Raw genomic sequence first — 15,950 nt, 5'->3', positions numbered from 1 at the left:
GGGGGAATGGCTACGGGAGGCTAATGCCACTCCATAGACTGATACACCAAACTAGGATGCAAAATGCGAAATTGACATGGAAAGAAAGTAACAACTTATTCCAAACCCTTCTAATGTCAAGGAGCTTGGTTAACATCGTATGACTTACCTCTTTATAATTTCAATAAGTTTGGCAAGTATGTAATTCCCTTACTAGTCTTCATTGTTATGTTAATTTTACACGTGCAATATTCTATTGCTCTGATGCACAATATAGGGAATGTTGGGATCAAGATTGACACGAGCTTGCGGGTAACATGAGGTCGAATGAATTCTTGGAATGCATCGTCTACCTACTTCTTGTAAAGAAGATCAACAAACCTATGTGCCAACGCATGGATATTGTGGCGACTTTGGATTGGTGAAAAGGGGCATCCAATCTATAGGGTCTTGAGTAATCTACAAGCTACTATTTAAAGGTGAGGGTTACACTCATTTAAAGGTGTGTTTGCTTTTGTTCTCATCTCTCTACATAAGTTTTTGTCTCGCCACAATGTGAGGATACTCTATGGCTAAGGGAAAGGAAAAGCAAGCTTCATTGGAACTGTAGAATGTGGCAACATCCCAAGTGGACAGCTTGATTTGTTTGGCATTTTGTTCAGTATAACATTTGGTGGATTGCTCATAGTGGTATGCAAATTATCGATGGTTGTTCAATGTATTTATTATGTAATGTGAGGAACAAATGGTTTATCAATCAGGTTTACCTGACATATGTTGCCTACTATAAACGATTGAAAAACTTGCTTTAGCTTGTGGAATGTCTTAAGGTGATGAGTGATTTAGGGTATAATCTCTCATCAGGTGAAATTAGTCTTGTGTTATTTATTTGCTTTCAATGGCATGAAGGTCAGCATGGTTTTGCTTGAACTCATAGTCAATCTAAAATTACGTTGGAAGTGATGAATGTACTTCGTGGGCTTGCCTGATGCATAGGTTTGGTTTGACTCAAAGGACTTTTGGAAACTAGGGTGGTCTGGCCTCACTTCATAATTGCGTGCTAGGGTGGCTTGATTTGGTGAGGTAAAAGAAATAGGTAATGCAAGTCTGGCTATCGATTACTGTTGGTTAACGGCCTTTCCTTGGAGGAAGTAAAAAGGTCAGTATACCACAGTTCTTGGTATTGATCAATACTATGCTTTCTGACATAGTATAATATCTGGTAATATGGGGTTAGCTTGCAAGTTGACTAATACTTGTCGTCAAATAAATTGAGGAAATGATATTTATTGACTAATACTATGCGGACACTATTGAGTCTCCTTAACGCACGACGATCAATTCAGTACACCTCCGAATCCCGATAAACTTTTCATCTAGTCTCTCTTGCTACATAATTCTGTAGAACTATTCAATACATACCAACAAGTAAAACAAGGTGACCCAAAATGTCTATGCCTTGACTATCAACTCGATCATGGCCAGTCACTTCCAAATACAAAACAAGTTTGCATGTGTATTTATGGATAGATAAGAACCTTAATCTAGGCAAAAGGTTCAAAAATAGAATACACCCAACAAAAATAATGGCATCATATCTACTTGCTCCGGATAGGTCATTATTCCATTTGTAGACAGCACTTACTTCAACCTCGCAGAGTTTTTTAGCTTCACAATTGTTACACCATCACAGTCTCCGCCTTCCAATAAACCCACAAACCTAAAGATACTTTAAGTACAATAAACAGCTTCAAACAACCAATCTGACATACAAAAACACCGCCACCTTACTCAGGTTGTAGTTGAAAAGAATTTTGAAGTAAGGGACTCTGCTTGAACATATAAAAAAGGCTCTTTAACCACTTTAAGCAGAATCAAAGCCCAAGGTGAACCATCCAGGGTTGTTATCAAGAATATTGGACTAGATTTGAAGAACTGCATCTAACAAAATCAAGATGGATCATATGATAAGGGGGGAGAGTTGCATGAATAAGTTCCACAGGACACCAGGCATGACTAGAGCACCAGTTCTAACTCTCTTGACAGCAAAATATTTAAATAAAAGCTTGTGAAGGAGCTTTTCGTCCTTACGCTGCTCAAACTTGTCACTCGTATCTTAACTGAGGGTCACGCTCTTCTGCTGATGATCCTGGTTGCTTATGCGGCAACAGAGGAACAGCCCGAAATTAGTGGCAAACGAACTGTTCCATCAGAGGTCCTGCCACGATCTGGATCGTCGACTGTAGCTTAAAGAAGAGTAATCTTGGTAGCACTATGCAGCTCATATCTCAAAATGGTCCTTGAAAACTAGAGGAGGAGCTCTCTGGGTGAAGCAATTATTAGCAGTCGAAGCCTTCTTGTGTACTCACTCAATTGTAAGCTCAAGCTTGTGAGGTAGCTGCTTTTTGGAGTAGCTTACAAACAGAGGACTGAACGCTGATGAAAGATACATGAACTACTATCTAGCTTCAGCAATAGACATAACAGAGAAGCACTGATCGTTTCTCATCATTATTTTATTAGGTCAGCACCAGTAACATATCTTGCTACAAATCTGAAAAGCCGAACAGGAGCACCTGTTATTGGAGCATCAGAAAGAGGTTTGAGATCAGTAACCTGCAAATGAGATGGTTGTGGCAAAACCAGAGGAATTGTCTCAAGTGAGATCTCCTGATGAATATCATTCTCTCCACGTCTTAACTCATTGCCAGTGACAAATTCAGTCCTATCTGCAAACAGCCCATGGTCATCCACTGGTTTTGTCTGAATCATCGGTGCCTCGACAAATGTAGAACCTACAGCCGATACCTCCCTTTCTTGTACACCCATGTGCTTTTGCACAATCGAAGAGTCAGAAGAAGATACAGAGCATGTAGTCTTCTCAAAATCAAAGCCGTTCATTTGAGCACTAGGTGGATTCGTGAGGCTTTCCAGGTGTGTCAAGTCATCTTTCAGAACATGGTGCCCATTTACCTGTAAAGAAAGGACAGATGGTTGATCAGCGGGAAATCAGACCTATATGAACATGAGCAGCTGAAAAAAGTAGTCAAAAATCAGGAGTCAGCCTCACTTTCTCCAAGTTGGCTGAAGCTACATCAAGCTTGGACCCTCTCATTCCGTGCAGTGGCATAAAAGAGTCAACAACTGCTGGTTCTTCACCCGATGGTGGAAACCGAGGCAAGCTGAGCTGCTGACAAAATGAAAAGAGTTTCACGATACTGACTGGGAATTGAAACAAAAGGCAAAAGTTGAAAACATCCAAAGTACTCCACAGGCAGATTACTACAAAACCTGCAGAACAGAATGTCGCATACACACTGTTTTGCTTGTACATTTGAATGCCACGTGTTGCAGAGGTGATGTGTGCTAGTGGTCTTTTTTGCTTACGGCTACAGAGAAATAAGAAGCTGAAGTTATTCAGACACATAATGAAGCCAGGGTGTAGCTACTGGATGGTGTACCACCAGGAATGCTAATTCCTTATGGACTATCAGAAGTCACAGTTGGGTATTGCAAGAGGGATAACCCTACCGCTTTTGTTCAGACAACCTTGACATGGTATCTCTACTAACAACTATTGACAAGATTTATCTTACCGCATTAAATAGAGGAATTTTGAGCCAAACCAGTTGCCAGACATGTCCAATCCTGTCCTGCCCTCTTCACATCGTTATGACTTCATCTTTGGCAAGGTACCATCCCCTAGATGATCACATTTAAATGGCCATGTGCATACCAGTAACCAGCTACTGCAATTCCCTGTTTTCATCATAGACAGCCCTCCTTATTGCCGTTCTCTAGGCGTCACCGTCGTGAATTGCTGTTATCACCTGGTGATTGGGTTCTGTTAAGGTTTGAAAAGGCAAGGTTAAAGAAGATGAAGGGCAAGGAACGGCTGTTTCCTAAGCTCAGCATGCGTTACTATGGGCCTTCTCAAGTGCTTGACAAGATCAGCGATGTGGCTTACAGGCTGAAATTGCCTGATGCGTGGAAGATTCATAATGCGTTTCGCGTGATTCTTCTAAGACCCTTCGTGGGTGATGTGCCAGAAGATATGCCAGATGAGGATCAGTCAGAAGTTGAGGAACTTGATGAGATCCTGGTACCTGAGCAAGTTTTGGCACATAAGGACAGAAAAGTTAAAGGACAAGTTGCAAGACGCTATTTGGTGAAGTTCAAGAACTATCCGCCTATGGATGCAAAGTGGATGGAAGAGCATGAACTGTCAGAGTCACCAAATGTATTGCAGCTTTACCTTGAAGCCTTTGGGTTACAGCCTACTTATGCCCCAACCCAATGTGTGCAAAGGAGGGCTAATGATAGAGCTAGTACATCAAATGTACATATGAATTCAGTGTAATAGATGGAAATGACAAAAGTATGAAGGCCTCATTAAGTCATTTGTATCTATATGTTATGACCTTTCTTGCGGATACATGCGATGATAAAAGAGTGTTGATAGCACAAGATCATCAATGGCGTGTATTTATGGTATGCAATCGAGGACGTTTGCGATTTCAAGAGGGGGGTATGTCACGGGGACGTGGCAACTGTTAACTATGTCACGAGGACGTGGCAACTGCTAACTTTACTTGTTGGTTTCTTTCCAAGGGGTTTTGTTTTATTTTTGAGACCCTCTTCTTGAAGTAGCAAACGGTCGGACATTGCATGGCCAATGTGAACGGTAGTTTCACCCGCAAATGGGTAGTGGTCGGCATTGGAATTCGTATGGTAAGAGGATGTCTAGGCTCAGAGCAAGATCATATAGGTCCCCCCGTCGCACTTAGCAAGTTGGTGGATACTAGGAAGTGAACTCAATAAAGGCCTAAAGTCAAGGTGTGACTACCAACCGAAAGTATCCGATAGTTGGGCCACATTGCATTTTTGGATGCGGTCCCAATGAGGATAGATGGTCAGAAGACGAGTGGGAGCCCAACGGAAGCATCTCCTAAAATTTAGGGAACTGCTATTTGGGCCGTGAAATGTGTTCGCGTCATTACCTCCGATATGACTAGGGGAACATTTTACAACTTTGCCGCGAAGTCAACTGGACAACCGGTCAGGATATTTTTAAGCGGTGAACCCGAAACGGGAAAATGCTTGTAAATGCGCCAAGTGTCGATTTTTCATGAACTTTCCTCTTGCAAAAAAATGGGCGCTGAATTTTAAGCTGGGAGAGGTCTTCATTTGCAATTTGTCACAGGTTAAGAGCTATGGAGTGCTTCCTTTCCCTCTTATGTACAGTGTGGTGCTAGGAGTGATGCCCTGCACGCTACACACTGCTCTCTCTTTCCCCTACGTGCAGTTATGTGATGCCCCACAAGAGGGCTCCTCATTTGACTGATGTACAGCTGTGTGGGTTCATGCTTTTGTGCTGAGGCAAGAGCCTCCTTGAGCAGGAACAGGATAGCTGATTGCTACTCTAAAGCAAGCACTGGTGAGGGTCATAACCTAACCGTACAGATGCAAAATCAGCGTTGTATATGCGCTGTAATTTGACTGTTTTTCAGCCATACGGACGCCAGGACACTTGGGGAATCGTGCCCCACAGGCAGAGGACACCTAGGGGACTGTTTGGGGCTGAAAACAGGGTAAAAACCAGTAAATACAGCGTGCTGAAATTACTGTTTTTGGACAGGAATCAGAGGGTATACGCCAGTGCAAGTTAGTTCTAGCAGGGGAATTGGTTTCGCGCAAGTTTTGGGGCTGTTATGCTACCGAAATTTGGCCAAATCAGATGGTATCTAGGTGGATACACGAGAAGGATTCCCAGGAACTTACCTTGTAATTTACCCTCCTAAAGAATAAAGAAATACCGAAAGGGGCGCCAAATTTGGGGCCTATAGGTTGTCGACGTCTGCTCGGAGCATTCTAGCTATCGAGCCATGCGTGTACTTAGGTGTTAATCCCCGTCGCAGGTTACGTTTGCAAAGTGCTCTGTGTGTGTGTCTAAAGTAAAGAATTTCGGGTGAAAGCCAACGTCTACCGCCCTACGGGCCGGTTTCACTTGAACGCATCATGCTCAAGTTGCCCAGTCATAAAGCCCTATACTACTGGAGGGACATTCACATCAACAGGAGGTACAGTCTGACGTGGCCGTGAGCTCTCGCCAATCTCAAAGACCATAGGAGTTTCCTATCTGTCCTTTGAAGAGGAAGTTTGAGGAACCCTCTTGCATAATGCCCTTCGCTTTGTCTGCCATAGTGTAATCCCGCGTTCCTGTACTCTGTGTTTTTACCCAAAACAACCAAGGCTCACTTCTTAAGGAAAAAGTGATTGATGTCCCGGCAACGGAACCTTGAAACCGGCCCGTGGAGCGGTAGGCTTTGGCTTTCACCAGAAATTCTTTACTTTACTTTAGACACACAGAGAGAGGGAGAGAATACTTTGCAAAAGGAACCTGCGATGGGAATCAACACTTAAGTACACACACGGCTCGGAAGCTAGAATGCTCCGAGTAGACACCGACAACCTGTAGGCCCCAAAATTGGCGCCCCTTTCGGTATTTCTTTATACTTTGAGAGGGTAAATTACATTGAGAGGGTAGATTACAAAGCAGAGTCCTCGGAACTCTTTACATGTATCCAGCTAGATACCACCTGTTTTGGCCAAATTTCGGTAACATAACGGCCCCAAAACTTGCGTGAAACCAACTCCCCTGCTAAAACTCGCATAAACCCTCTGATTCCTGCCCAAAAACAGTAAATTCAACATGCTGTATTTACTGGTTTTTGCCCTGTTTTCAGTCCTAAACAGTCCCCGAACTGTCCTCTGTCAGTGGGGCACTATTCCCAATGGTTCTGGCATCCGTATGGCTGAAAAACGGTCACATTACAGTGCATACACAGCCCTGAAAACGCACCTGTTTGGTGAGGTTATGACCCTCACCGGTGCCTGCTTGGAGTAGCAATTAGCTACTCCTGTTCCTACTTAAGGAGGCTCTTGCCTCAACACAAAAGCATGAAACCACACAACTGTACATCAGTCAAATTGAGAGCCCTCTTGCGGGGCATCACATAACTGCACATAGGAGAGAGAGAGAGAGAGCAGTGTGTAGTGTGCAGGTCATCACTCCTAGCGCCACACTGTACATAGAGCGGAAAGAAAGCACTCCATAGCTCTTAACCTGTGACATGTTTCACAAATGGCGCCTCTCAGTTACAAACTCAGCACCACTTCTTCATGCATGAGGAAAGTGCACTGAAATGAGCCACTTGGCGTGATTACAAGCATTTTCCCGTTTCGGAGTTGCCACCTAAAAATCTCCTGATGATTGCCCAGTTGACTTCGCGGCAAAGTTCTAAAATGTTCCCCTTGTCATTTTGGAGGTAATGACGCGAACACATTCATGGCCCAAAATAGCAGTTCCCGAAATTTTAGGGGATGCTTTCGTTGGCGTCCCACTGGTCTTCTGACCATCTATTCCCATTGGGACTGCATCCAAAAGTGCAATGTGGCCCATCTGTCGGATACTTTCCTTTGGTGATCCCACCTTGACTTTAAGCCTTTATTGAGTTCACTTCCTAGTATCCACCAGCTTGCTAAGTGCGACGGGGGGGACCTACATGATCTTGCACTGAGCCTAGACATCCTCTTACTATACGAATTCAAGTGCCGACCAGCTCCCCGTCTGCGGGTGAAACTACCGTTCACACTAGCCATACAATATCCGACTGTTTTGCAACTTCAAAAAGAGGGTCACAAAAATAAAACAAAAATCATTGGAAAGAAACCAACAACTAAGGTTAGCAATTGCCACGTCCTCGTGACAAAATCTAACAACAAAAGCAAAGAAAAGTCCAAAGGAGAAGGATTCGCAAAGGTTGCTTAAATTGCTTGTGCCTCTCCATCTTCTCTGCCTCTCTCCTAGTCAGACTTCTCTCATGGTGACTGCGCCATCCACTACACAAGAGCTTGAGTCCCTAGCCAATAATGAAAGGATAGGGAAAGTGGGTCATCCTCAAAAATGTCTCAAACTTCTTGCGACATGGAGAGTTATCGGACTATCTCTTCGTAGGTGCATATTGCTCATGATTCTACTTTGTCTGTGGTTGAAGTTGGAAAGATCTATCTTGAAAATATGGCCTTGAATGACGTCATACATGTGCATGATGACACCTCTTATTGGTGAGCTTCACTTGCATTGTTACAGTTACATTGGGCACGAGGACATCCATATCATGCCTCTTGAGGGGTGCGATGTGCTTTTGGAGATGCCCTGGCACCACAAGAACAGTGTGTTAGTGGATTCAAGGGCTAGGAACCTACAGTTGAAGCACAGCAAAGGTAAGGATGCTTGGATGGCAAGTCAGTCCCTGTTGTATCACCTTCCGCCATTAGAAAAAATGAAATCAAGTCCTTTTGCTTACTTAAATCTTTATCAAACCTATGAGTGAATCTGACTGTCTCAATTCACTTCAATTCCCCGAGCCTCAGAGCGTCTTCAATTTACTTCAAATAGAGTCAGAGCATCTCAATTTACTTCAGTTCCCCACGCCCTACAAAGACTTCATGGAGGCTCAAGCTATTACACAGTACACTCATGGTTCATGGTATGTCTCCATTTGTTTCCTCTCAACTTTTCTCCCATTCCACTACTGCTGGTCAGCATTGGGAAGCCCTCAGTGTCGTGTAATATTGGTAGTCCTACTCCCATAGACATGTAAAGCCCAAGGTTTCTCCTCTCGCACTACAGGTTGTGGAAGGGGGTTCAGCCAATCAGCTGTCCTGGTGGTTTGGCCACTGGCTAGTTTGGGGTGCTCCAAAAGTTGCTGGTTCTTTAGAGCCCTGTATTGGTCGAAGATTATGTAGTTCTGAAAAACATCCTCTCTCGGCTTCCCATTTTCACCCCATCGTTTATTCTAGTACTGTCCATTGCATTTTTCCCCTCCACTTTTTCGGCCTGAAGAACTTGAGGAGTTTTTTCATTTATGGTTGTAACTGATTTCTGGCTTCAGCCATATTATATAATTGCTTTTGGCTTTATGTAATGCAAAGGCCACAAGCCCATCATTTTAAGAGAGAGAGAGAGAGAGAGAGAGAGAGAGAGAGAGAGAGAGAGAGAGAGAGAGATTGCTCTCCATACCACATTGGCATTCTCAGCAGAATTGTGTGTTAGCTGGCATGAATCAATTGGTACTGGTGATTGTCCACGCTTCAGTAGTTGTTGTACAATGTCACTCATTTGCTGAACCTGTCACGCTTCATGAATCATACCCAACAATTTGCTAAGGAAAATTCATAAAATAATACTGAATGATACTTCTCAAATGCAGAAACTGACAAAAATAAACATAGGAGAGAAAGAAACTGCTGTTTATTGTGAACAGAAATGTGGCTTTTGCTTAAAAAAGTCTTGGATGCTTCTCACATGGGTCGCAAAAAGCTTACGTCTTTTACCACTAATCACAGTGTATAGAATTAGGTCACAAATCTATAAAAGTTCACATTGTCCTCATCATTGACCTTCTACTTATGTGAATGAGGTTCTGGACAGACAGCAAACTAAGATTGCCTCCTAGCAGCCTATTCATGTAAGACAGATTTTTATACAACCCATACTGGTTCCGTACTTTCTGTACTAGCTCCCTGTTTTAGGCTGGAAAAGTGCACTTCTCAACTCTCTTCTCTTGAGATTCTTTCAGGGTGCCAAATATATACTATCACTCTGGGGATCTAGGCGTGTCACAAATTGCTGATGTGTCAAGCCACTCAAGAACGGAGCCGACTTGCAAATCCCGGCCGAGGGGCCTAAACCCTAGAAGAAGCAGAAGCAGCAGAAGAAGTTTCACCCACACACAGAATTGCGTAAAGGCTGATGACGTGCCAGAGCTGTACGGAATCCCACATTTTACGCCGACAAGATGACATGGCAGCTGTACGGACGCCCGGATTTCACGTTGACATGTGCTGATGTGGCAGTGTATGGATTTCTGCGTTTTACGCTAACAGCTGACGTGGCACTGTACGGATTTCCGTAATCTACGTTGAGCAGCTTTTTGACAATATGCTTTTAAACCAGTTGCTTTTGAGTTTGAAAGTTTTTTCATGTAACTGCTTTTGAGGCCAAGGGCCTTTGAACATGTGCAGAGGGCTCATTCTCTGGCACGCTTCGGTGAGAAGGTGCAAAGCACGAGTACCGGCATTGTACTCAATTGAAGCAATATAAAGAAATACCGAAAGGGGCGCCAAGGTTTGGGGGCCAATACTCTTTGGGGTGGAATTCCGCCACTCTGTGTCGCATGTACTCTAGTCTCTCTCTCTCTCTCTCTCTTTCAGTTTAGTTGTTATTGAAGTACTAAAATTTTGTTCACTCTATTCTTTTCTATTGGCACGGGGTGCCCGTCTTGTGACAGTGGTATCAGAGCATGGGGCGTGTGCTTTTCTAAAAGCATAACGGTCCTACAAAAGAGCAGACAGAGCAACGGCGATTCCAAAGGCTACTGGAATTTTATTTGAAGAATCTTCGTGCCCCGACCCCGGACTTATTAGGCACTCCCACCCTTACTTCATTGCGCATCGGGCGCACTCCCTTCTTCACCGCCCTGTCTTACAGAGCATAAGCCATAAAAAAATCTTCCGATGCTATAAAGTTTTCAACAATTTTTGAATTACATGTTACCCCCTTTGATGCCCCAGGTTGTACCTCCTCCTCCGGCACCAGAAAGTACGAGAGCTTTCAACCAATAACCTTCTAGCCGTCTGTTCCGATCGGGGAGTCTTCAGGAATATGGTGCAACCATCTGACCCTGATCCAGTGCAACCGCCTTTGCCACCGCCGTTGCCCCCAAAGACCATGATTCTTGGCAACGTATTTAGCAATCGCATAGATCCACACCGGACCACATTGATGTCCGATAAACTAATTTTTATTGCGGTCATGTCTATAGAATCTCAAGACCGAAATGTTGCAATCATTTCGCCTTTCAACCCTGCACTCAAACATGAGAGAGTACACATCAATTCGATTCAATTTCGGGAATTCCCATTTCCAAGTTCCTTATTCATAAAGTCATACAGCAGAATACTGTCGGCATAGCAGTATCCCAGAAATCAAAGACAAATCAATGACTTTATTCCATCTAGGTAATCTGTGACAAAGGCGCGGAGTAACTCCCCTCTTGTGCAGTCCCGTTGCACCAGATTCAACCCTTTGATCTGCGGGATCTCTTGGGATAGACGCAGCTAAACCGAAAGCCTCAAGGTAAAGTTCCAATATTTGAGGAGTATCTGCTAGGTCCTCCTCCATCCACTTCGCATCCAATGCCATAGTTCTTGAACCTCTCTCTCTTCCACTTCAGGTTGCTCATCAGGCTCCCCATCAACTAGCACCTCACCCTTGAAAGGTTTCAAGAGACTCACATGAAAAGCATTGTGAATCTTCCAAGTGTTTGGCAACTTGAGTCTGAAGGATACATTATTTATCTTTCCTTGAATCAAAATGAGCCATAATACCTCATGCTGAACTTCGGAAAAAGCCGCTCCTTTCCCTTTCGTTTCCTTAGGCGTGCCTTCTCAAAGCGTAAGAGCACCCAATCATTTTCCTTCAATTTCAAGTCGCGTCTATGTTTATCTGCTGCCTTCTTATGCCGTGCTTGAGACTTCTCTAGAGCCTCGCGAACCTTGGCAAAAGCAGTGTCCAAATCCCTCGTGTACTGATCCGCTTGAAAAATCTTGTCTTTGGTGCTTAGAAATGGAGGGACCTTCTTAGCACCTTCGATTACCTCAAATGGTGCCTTCCCGTCGAAGAGTGAACCGTCTTGTTGTAGGCAAATTCCACCAAAGGCAAGTACTTTGATTCTTTTGAACCGAAATGTAAGACTTCAATAAGTCCAAAACCACTGATTTGGTGATCTCAGATTGCCCATCTGTCTTTGGGTGGAATGAGGATGAGAACTACAACCGTGTGCCAATGTTCTCCAAGATTGCCCTTCAAAACAAACTCGTGAATCAAGAATCTCTGTCCAAGACTATCGACTCAGGCATGTCATGTGACCGAAAACTCTGTGAAATGAACAGTCTCGCCAAATGGTGAGGCTTGATCGTCTTCTTTACCAGGATAAACTGAGCTTGCTTGCTAAATCTGTCAATGACTGTCCAAATGCCATCGTGCCCGGAAAGGTCACAAATGAAATCCATAGCAATGCTTTCCAAGGGGCAGGAGGGAATGGGCAAAGGCTGTAGAGTCCTGGTGCCTTACGATCTTTTGGCATACTAACCTTGTCGTCCACGTCCTTTTTGAGCCTCGGCCAGTAGAAGTAACGCTCAACACCCTTCAAGGTGGTATCTATGCCGCTGTGGACTCAAAAGGGTGGACAGCGGCACTCTGTCAAAACATTTTCTCTCAACGACTGTGTAGCATACAACATCGTTTTACGCATCAAATAGCCGTCCCGTATAGAATAGCTTGTAACTGTCTCTCGACTCTGAATCCGGCTTAAGATGTCTGCAAAGACACGATCGATGGCGTAATGATCTACCATATCCTCAAAGCTTCGATGGTGGATAGCGGAAATAGCGAGAACCAACGCATCTGCCACTAAGTTCTTCTGCCCCTGTACATGGACTATCTGGAAATGAAATTGTGACAATATGTTAGCCCACCTCATCTGCTTTTCTGAAAGCTTCTTCTGCGACAAGAAGTAGCGTAAACTTTGATGATCTGTAAAGACTATAAAATCGGCTCCAAGTAAATAGTGTCGCCACTGTGTAAGAGCATGGATAACTGCCAATAGCTCTTTCTCATAAATTTGTGCTACCATCTTTGGACGTGAAAACATCCTCCTCTCGTAAGCAATGACATGGCCTTCTTGCATCAAAACTGCACCCAGACTACGACCACAAGCATCACAATAAACTTCGAATGGTTTTTGCATGTCTGGCAAGGCCAACACTGGTCCGGTAGTCAATTTCTCTTTGAGAGTCTGAAAAGCGGCAATCTATGTTGGTCCCCACGTGAAAGGGACTCCTTTCTAAGACAGTAAGTGCAAAGGAGAAGCTATCTCTGCAAATTTTCGAATGAACCGCCAATAATAAGAGCACAAGCCCAAAAGCCTCAAACTTCATGAACATTCTTTAGGTCACGCCAATCGCGAATAGTCTCAATTTTGGTTGGGTCCATCTGTACTCCTTCTATTGAGACGATGTGCTCCAAAAAATGTATCTTGGGCAAGAAAAAATCACTCTTCTTTGCGTTGATAACCAATCTATGCTTCCGCAATGCTTGAAAGACCTATAGCAAATGATGTATCTGCTCTGCTTCAAATTTGGAGAAAACTATAATGTCGTCAAAGAAAGTGCCCACAAAAGATCGATACTCTCTCAAAATCCTATCCATCATTCGGCTGAATGTTGCTGGAGCATTCGTAATTCCAAAAAGCTTAACAAAATATTTATACAAGCCAAAGGTTGTCCGGAGAGTTGTCTTGTAGACATCCCCGAGGGAATTTGGATCTGATGATATCCACTCTTAAGATCAATTCTACTAAAACAGGAGGATCCCTATAGCCTGTCGAGTATATCATCGATCCTTGGAATAGGAAATCTCTTTAGTGATTTTATTGAGAGCTCTATCGTCAATGCACATCCTTTAAGATCCATCTTTTTTAATACTAGCAATACCGGAGAGCAGAAAGGTGAAGTGCTATGTTGGATGAGACCCTTTTCTAGAAGTTCTTTACTTGGTTCATTGTTTCTTCATTTTGGGCTCGAGTACCTCGATAAGGTGGCTGGTTTTCTGGAGTACTTCCGAGAATCAAATCAATTGTATCGTCCTTGAGACGAGTTGGAGGTAGCTCACCTAGTAGGCTTTCAGAGAAACAATCAGCCTGTGTGTGCAAAAATTCTTGTCGTTCCTTTTCCTATTCAGACATATTTGATTGTTGTTCATCATTCACTTCTTTCAAGAAGTTCGAGTAAACAAAAAGATTCGATTTCAGCCAATACAAGTGGGACGGATTTGCCCTTCAATTTTACATCACGTACAATTTATCTGCCCTTCTCATTGTTCAAAGTCGCTTTCCTGGCCCTATAATCAACCACAGCACTGTTCTTGTGGAACCAAGGGATTCCTAGGAGGATCACACCCTCGTCCTCGTGCCCTAGATACCCCTGACAATGCAAACGAAGTTTGCCAATGACAGGTGTACTGGTAATATCCCGTCCAAGTGTCGCTAGAACAGCTTCTGCCTATTGTCCCATTCAAGCGTGTGTGATTCCAAGTCGAGCCACCAAGTCAGGTGAAATGAAGTTTGCCTTGGCTCTTCCGTCAAAGAAGATGAGGGCTTCTTGATCTCGTACTCGCCCCATGCACGGCAAAGTTATGTGCTTTCATCCATCTGATCTAGGTCGGTCCCCACACAATCTGGTACCAGCCCTGCTTTCATCTTTCCTTTTCTGCCACGTTCTTCTACTGCCCTCGAATTCTCAGGCCTATCTTCTGATGGTGCTCTGTGTGCCTTTTTGGGGCACCGTGCGGCAATATATGCCCTTGTTCGCCACAGTCAAAACACTTGCCTTCTTTGAGATATCCGGATTTCTAGTCCTCCATCAAACAAGGACGAGTATCTTTCTTCTTTTGAAACTTCTTTTTCCTTCTGTTGTCATTGGTCGAATTTTGTCTCGTCCTTGGTGTCAATTGTTGATGTGTGGGATACGTCAGGTTACCCGAATGCATAACAAACCCTTGCTTAGCATGTCCCATCAGTTGTTGGATGGACTCGGATTTCTGTAGTAAACAATAATCTCAAATCTCTATAGGGAGTCCACACCAAAACCGCTTGATTTGCTACATGAAACTGATCTTTTTGAAGAAAGAGGCAGGTAGAAAAGTATCCCAAAACCTTTCGCAAAATGAATCCAAAGTGTCTCCCTTAGTCATCCGAAGATGATTCCACGCTGTAATCACATCGCGCTCGTACTCCAGATAAAGCCAAGAGAAAATAAAAAGTCGCTTGAATTTAGGCCACTTGGTCGGTGCTTCTTTTCGTAAGAGAAGAGCGGACCACCATGTCTGAGCATTTCCTTTTAGATAAGATGCCGCCCTTCTAATCTTTGAGTGCTCTCAGTAGCGCCCTCCACACAAAGCTATGTGAAATTGTTGAATGAAGGCAAGGGCCCTTTGGGCATCTCTAAACCCTGAAAAAGTATCAAATTGGACTACTTGTCCACCTTCCTTGAATTCTTTGGTCTTCTTATTCTTGTCTTCGAGGAAGTCATATTGATTTGCTCTATAAAAATGCTTCCACTTCGAATAAAACATCTGGTCCTCGGAGTCTAAACTCTCAAAAGAGGATGAATTCTCGTCAAAACTGTCAGAAAATTGCTGGGATATGCGGTAGGATCTGCTTTTCTTGGCCTTCTTCTTGTTCTTTCCATGTCTCTGGTTCTTTCGTCGTTTCTTGCCCTTTCTGTCCTCATCACTCGAATCAGAAGAGAAAGATCTATCCGAACTGTGAGAAGAAGATGAGGACGAACTGGACAATCCCTCGAAGCGTAATGCTTCTTCTGTTTTCCTGCATTCGCAAAAGAAGATTGAAGACTCAAATAGCCAGGGTAGTTGGTTCCCTTGTTGCGTTTCTTCGATTGCTTCTTTGCCCCCAAAAGTTGGTGGACTCGTCTTTCGACAATGTCACCAAGTTCATCTTCAGTAAACATTCGTGGGATAGGAGGCTTCTTGAGGGCTGACTTTAATGGGAAGTCGATGGTTGTCTACCATCGGGAATGCACTTCATCGATCGGGGTGTCGGGTCAAATATTTAGTACACTGAGAATCTTTCGAAAACTAGAGCATCTGCTTTGCGCAATCATCAACCTGCTGTCGACGCTACGTCTCATTAATTGATACTCCGTAGGCCGAGGTGGCCCGTACTCTTCATCTGTTGTTCCATTTAAATTTTCCGTGCTGTCACCCGTTCCAGAATTGTCTGGTGAGTTCGTATGATTCTTGCGAGAATCATCTCCTGAATCCATGT

The 15,950-nt window shown here is 43.8% G+C and overlaps 1 protein-coding gene across 4 annotated transcripts in view; it reads right to left on the bottom strand.

Annotated features, from left to right (window-relative positions):
• Window positions 1-1,775: 1,775 nt before the first annotated feature.
• The window catches only part of LOC147440195 (uncharacterized), a 71,960-nt gene continuing 57,785 nt past the window's right edge, over window positions 1,776-15,950 (bottom strand). The window contains exons 5-7 of one of the 4 annotated variants that reach the window (XM_086529973.1): window positions 9,065-9,172; window positions 3,050-3,169; window positions 1,776-2,952 (exon numbers count right to left, since the gene is read on the bottom strand). In XM_086529973.1, coding sequence (XP_086386099.1) covers window positions 2,491-2,952; window positions 3,050-3,169; window positions 9,065-9,172 — 690 coding nt within the window. In that variant the 3' untranslated portion in view covers window positions 1,776-2,490. The remainder of the gene's footprint in view (window positions 2,953-3,049; window positions 3,170-9,064; window positions 9,173-15,950) is intronic. The other 3 variants (XM_086529975.1, XM_086529976.1, XM_086529977.1) reach the window with 3 other exon arrangements.

This window comes from Adiantum capillus-veneris, chromosome 15 (assembly GCF_014529385.1).
Source record: "Adiantum capillus-veneris isolate H3 chromosome 15, ASM1452938v2, whole genome shotgun sequence".
NCBI lineage: Eukaryota > Viridiplantae > Streptophyta > Polypodiopsida > Polypodiales > Pteridaceae > Adiantum > Adiantum capillus-veneris.
Note: the sequence above shows the minus strand (reverse complement) of the source record. Positions and strands in the feature narration are given on the sequence as shown.